This window comes from Danio rerio, chromosome 18 (genome assembly GCF_052040795.2).
Source record: "Danio rerio strain M-AB ecotype USA chromosome 18, GRCz13ab, whole genome shotgun sequence".
Classification (NCBI taxonomy): domain Eukaryota; kingdom Metazoa; phylum Chordata; class Actinopteri; order Cypriniformes; family Danionidae; genus Danio; species Danio rerio.
In genome coordinates this window covers 36,985,001-36,991,117 of record NC_141038.1, presented here as the reverse complement: position 1 = coordinate 36,991,117, position 6,117 = coordinate 36,985,001, and the positions used below count along the sequence as shown (strand labels likewise).

The following is a 6,117-nucleotide window of genomic DNA, read 5'->3' as shown; positions in this document are numbered from 1 at the left end:
AGAAAAATCACTTGCTCACGTTAAAATGACAGTTAATATATATGTTTTTTTACACATGTATTCACACGTTTGCATTACTAAGGGCAGAGGAGAGACAGGCTTGCACTGGTGAGCTGTATCTTCATAATATCGTTTAATTGAAATAAATGATTAACAAATGAATCTGTCTCGACAGCCTTTACAAGTGAAGGAATTATTTACACACAATATGAATTCCCAATTAGAAAAACACAACAAACTATAAAATACTATTCATGAAAATACCTAAATAACAGACAAATCCAAACGCCTAACACAAGCGGGCTGCGCTCCTGACCAGATCAGCTCGATGACGTATATTGTCTCCGACATCGCCTGTAGTCCCATTTAGCAACTTGATAGCAACCGTCTTTTTAAAGAAGCATGGCCGAATTAAAAATTCAAGAGTGTGTTGTAACTGATGTGTTTTATGTCGTAGAACAAAACGTGAAAGTATCTTGAATTTGTGTTAGCCACAGACCTTATTTAAGCGATTTTACTAAAACCCCATACAAAAAACCCATTGACTTTGGGACGAGGGAACCGGAAGTGCTAAAATGCTAACTCGCTTCCGGGTTTTTGCATACAAATTGACGTCATAGTTCCTCCACTCTATTATTGTGAAATCCCGATTGCAACAGAGAAATACTGTAGGCTGTAACACTGTAAGAAAATATCTCTGTAGATGGATGTCATTTCATGTGACATTCAGCCTTATAATCTTAAAGCAAAATCAGCAGTTTTGTCTTCACTTTAGACAGAGTAATTCTAACACTAGCTCTAGTGACGTTGGTGAATTAGTAATGGCTTCTGCTAGTTTGACGTCAACTGCAGATGTGAATGAATGGTGTAAGAAAGTAGTTCCTAATACAAAAGGCGTTTTAGACTGTTTTTGATTTTCTTTTTTACAGTATGTCCAAGATTGTGCCATTGAACTGTTGTATAAACGCAATATCACACTCGTAGCAGTCTTACACTGCTACTCATGTGATATTGCTCATATATATATATATATATATATATATATATATATATATATATATATATATATATATATATATATATATATATATATATATATATATATATATACTACTTTCATTTCGGGGTTGCAGATTGCATAAGTTTTATTAATATATATATATGCTTTATTACAATTTGTGCATCATAATAGACATGCACAATATGTGACTTTTTAAAAAGCAATAATACATTTATGCAGACATCAAAATGCTTTTGTAAACATCCAGTTATTCTTTACACCGATTAAAAAAACGACTAAAATAGTACTACTATAATAAGGAAAATCCACTCTTACTGTAAAACTAAATAAATTGCTCTTGACACATGAAAGGGCCAAGCATGCAGCCCACTACAAGGTGTAAAGTTATTGTGAATCATATTTAACAATCCGTTTACTTCTGATTTCATGTAATTTAGCTCACATGGATAATTGAATATTAATCAGATGATGTCATTACATTGCTGTGCCATCTGCCAATCGTTGCATTGCTGATCATGATTTTGAGGATTGATAGATCAATCCTTTTCAACACACAGCGATCTCAGATCAGTTCATCCAGACATTTTAATCTGATTCACAAACTTGTTTGAAGAACCAAAAAAGCCAGAGATTAATTATCAAGATTAAAAGATCCAGGATCTGCCAAATCATCTTAAATCATTTAAGCAAAGTACGAAGAACAGACCCCTGATTTTGTTTCTAAGTTTGTGCATCTCTGTCTTTCTTTTTCTGTTTGGTGGGTGTATTTTTACATGACTTGTTAACATGACTTATCCGCATCACACAGTCTCTAAAACAAGTTGTAAATAGTTTTCTCCTTTGTTTGTACTTCTAGATCATTCATTTTTTGGGTGATATCCTCTGGAAAGTTTTCCCATGTCTGTATAACAGATACAAGCCTGTCTTTATCTGTACTTTCCTTCTCAATTTCATTTTGTATTGACACTACAGAAATGTATGTAGCATTATTGGACTTTGTCACCTTATTAAAAAGTCTCTTAGCAAGCAGTAGACAAGCACATGTTTTGTGGTATGGAAAAATACAACAGTCACATATATCTCTCACATATACATGGTTTTGATGCAGCTCTTTCAAGTAAGCTTTCAACTGCTGTTGTTTTTTCAGGCTTTGCAGAAATGCTATACTTATTTGTTAGTATCAAGTTATTGGTATGGGCTTGCAGTTGTGTGTCCATGTCTGGAGAAGTAACATGATCACCACAAGTGTGTAAGCACCTCTTTTTATTAAGTCTTCTTACATGTCCCCTAGTGCCAGATACACAACTGCAGAACTGTTCTGCAGGACACGCACTGTAAACTGCATGCAAATTGTTCTCAGACGGAACATTGTACATGTATGTTTCTGTTGAAGCTATGGTTGATGGCCCATCAATTCTCCAGCATCCTTTCTGCAGATTTTTTTATTTCTTCTATTTTGCATTGTACAGGGTGTTTGACCCTTCCAACAGACTGCAAATCCTGTATTGTATTAAAGTAGTTGTCTGTTTTGATTAGAAGCACAACGATCAGATGATCCAATCTATGATTTCGGATGCCACAGAAAAAGAAGAAAAAACATGCAAGAATGAGGTGCAACAACTAGTACAGTGTACACTTAAACTGGTAAATTATCTAGGCACTATGCTAGCTCTCAGATTACCCATAATTCTATAATAAAATGAACATGGATACAAATTATATATACCGTTCTATTAGTTTGTTTGTGTCAGAGTCTACATGTTTATAGCATCTTCCAAAGTTAGACCACAGATGACCAATTTTCTCCCAGTGGTTCCTGAAGTACTTGCAGACATATTTGAAGTTCCTAAACTGGCAGGGAAACATCTCAGCTCATTCTTGTGCCTGTAAAATTGACAAGAAAAATCATGTTTCATATTGTTAGCATAAGAACTGCTGTAGATTTTTAGGTCATTAAATAATCCTTCACACAGACATATACCCCATTGTGTGCGGTAAATCTACTGAGAATCTGTAATGTTCTTATACTGTCTGAAACACTGTAGGTCTATGATTGGATAAACCAACTTAACAATACTATTTGCAGTAACTAAAACAGACCCAACAAACAAGCCCTGTGTTTATAGCAAAAAGAAAAGTTGCAAAATTATCATAAATTCTAAAATCAGTGATAATGACCTGAGGTTAACATATTGATGATAATAATAAATCAGTGATGATGACCTGAGGTTAACACATTAATGATAATAATACATTAGCGATGATGACCTGAGGTTAACATAAAAAGAATATTAATAAATCAGTGATGATGACCTGAGGTTAACATATTAGTGATATTAATAAATCAGTGATAATTACCTGAGGTTAACGTACTAAGTTAACAATTTTCAGGTTAACAAACATTAATAATATTAATAAATCAGTGATGATGACCTGAGGTTAACATATTAATGTTATGAATAAATCAGTGATGATGACCTGAGGTTAACATATTAATGATATCAATATATCAGTGATGATGACCTGAGGTTAACATATTAATGATATTAAAAAATCAGAGATGATGACCTGAGGTAAACATAATAATGATATTAATAAATCAGTGATGATGACCTGAGGTTAATGTACTAAGTTAATAATTTTAAGGTTAACATATTAATAATAGTAATAAATCAATGATGATGACCTGTGGTTAATATATTAATAATATTAATAAATCAGTGATGATGGTGACGCATGTTCGCCTCACAGCAAGAAGGTTGCTGGGTCACTGGTTCAATCCTCGGCTCAGTTGGTGTTTCTGTGTGGTGTTTGCATGTTCTCCCTGCGTTCGCGTGGGTTTCCTCTGGGTGCTCCGGTTTCCCCCACATTCCAAAGACATGCGGTACAGGTGAATTGGGTAGGCTAAATTGTCCATAGTGTATGAGTGTGTGTGTGTGTGTGTATTTTTGTGGCTGGAAGGGCATCCGCTGCGTAAAAACTTGCTGGATAAGTTAGCAGTTTATTCCGCTGTGCCAACCCCGGATTAATAAAGGGACTAAGCCAACAAGAAAATAAATGAATGAGTGATAATGACCTGAGGTTAACATATTAATAAATCAGTGATGATGACCTGAGATAAACATATTAATGATATTAATAAATCAGTGATGATGACCTGAGGTTAACATACTAAGTTAAAAATATTAAGGTTAACATATTAATAAATCAGTGATGATGACCTGTGGTTAACATATTAATAATATTAATAATTCAGTGATGATGACCAGAGGTTAACATACTAATAAATCAGTTATGATGACCTGAGGTTAACATATTAATAAAAATAAATCAGTGATGATGACCTGAGGTTAACATATTAATAATATTAATAAATCAGTGATGATGGTGACGCAGTGGGTAGCACGTTCGCCTCACAGCAAGAAGGTTGCTGGGTCGCTGGTTCAATCCTCGGCTCAGTTGGCGTTTCTGTGTGGTGTTTGCATGTTCTCCCTGCGTTTGCGTGGGTTTCCTCTGGGTGCTCCGGTTTCCCCCACAGTCCAAAGACATGCGGTACAGGTGAATTGGGTAGGCTAAATTGTCCATAGTGTATGAGTGTGTGTGTGTGTGTGTATTTTTTCCCAGAGATGGGTTGTGGCTGGAAGGGCATCCGCTGCATAAAAACTTGCTGGATAAGTTGGCGGTTTATTCCGCTGTGCCTACCCCGGATTAATAAAGGGACTAAGCCAACAAGAAAATGAATGAATGAGTGATAATGACCTGAGGTTAACATATTAATAAATCAGTGATGATGACCTGAGATAAACATATTAATGATATTAATAAATCAGTGATGATGACCTGAGGTTAACGTACTAAGTTAAAAATATTAAGGTTAACATATTAATAATATTAATAAATCAGTGATGATGACCTGTGGTTAACATATTAATAATATTAATAATTCAGTAATGACCTGAGGTTAACATAGTAATATATCAGTCATGATGACCTGAGGTTAACATATTAATAATAATAATTCAGTGATGATGACCTAAGGTTAACGTATTAATAATATTAATAAATCGGTGAAGATAACCAGAGGTTAATATATTTAGGGTATTAATAAATCAGCAATGATGACCTGAGGTTAACATATTTAATCAGATTAAATCGCTAGTTGTATTTTGCAGTAATTCACAGTACACCAAGTTAACGTCTCAAATAACCTACTGTCTTGCGTTTAAACTAGTGCTGTTTTGTTCCACATTTCTCGCATTTGTATTTAAAAGAAATTGATATAATACATGCTTAAAAACAAATTATTAGCAAAAAATGGTCACTAAATTAGCAAGAGGCCAAGTTTAGTCGTGTTTAAAAAGGTTAGCTAGATTAAAATATTCAAACCAATATTGTTAGCCTGTTTAAATTAAAGCCAGAAAGTAAATCACTGTAACGGTAGAGCAGCACGCCAATCTAATGTTAGGTAGGGACGGCTAATTAGGCTAACTTAAGGCAAGCTAAAGTTAAATGTTGCTCGTTCGCTAAACTGAAATAAGGGTAAATCCATAAACACATATAAATTTTACGATCATTACTGCTTCTGTAAATAGAAGAAAACTGGTGATCTTACCTCTTCACTTTTCCTCATCACCAGTGAAAATGGCAGCTGCGTGTGGCTTTGCGTGTGGGTGTGGGTGTGGGTGTTTTTTTCTTTTTTAAAATTGCGTTTTTGGCGAACTCTGCAGGAGGCACATAATGATAACGTAATAACGTTTGATTGGCTGATAGAGTTGTTGTCCCTGGGTCATCATAAATTATGTTGGTCTCAGGACAACTAGCACTTGGCAAAATCAGGACGAGCAAACCTCGCAGTGTGAACGTAGCCTAAGTCAGTCCCTCTCTGTGATTCAGCTGCAGAGGTAATGGTTTCACTAGCCGCATTTCCACTCTCGGGCCAGTGCGAGCCAGGGATTTTATCAGGCCAGGTCAATCGCCCAGGAGGTTGAGCAGTGAGGCTGAAATCATGTCGCGTTTCTACTGTGGGGCTAGTAGCTTGCAGTGCGTCACGCAAACCTCGCCCCCAGAACGTCCCCCGAATCAAATCCCAGATAGCA

At 35.5% G+C, this 6,117-nt stretch overlaps 1 protein-coding gene and 1 pseudogene across 1 annotated transcript in view; both read right to left on the bottom strand.

Moving 5' to 3' along the window:
- Positions 1-1,734: 1,734 nt before the first annotated feature.
- Positions 1,735-2,706, bottom strand: LOC147832889 (uncharacterized; annotated as a pseudogene).
- The window catches only part of olfcq20 (olfactory receptor C family, q20), a 32,152-nt gene continuing 28,303 nt past the window's right edge, over positions 2,269-6,117 (bottom strand). Inside the window, exons 6-7 of the mRNA XM_087293306.1 lie at positions 2,748-2,905; positions 2,269-2,582 (exon numbers count right to left, since the gene is read on the bottom strand). Of these exons, the coding sequence (XP_087149432.1) occupies positions 2,889-2,905 (17 nt within the window). The 3' untranslated portion in view covers positions 2,269-2,582; positions 2,748-2,888. The remainder of the gene's footprint in view (positions 2,583-2,747; positions 2,906-6,117) is intronic.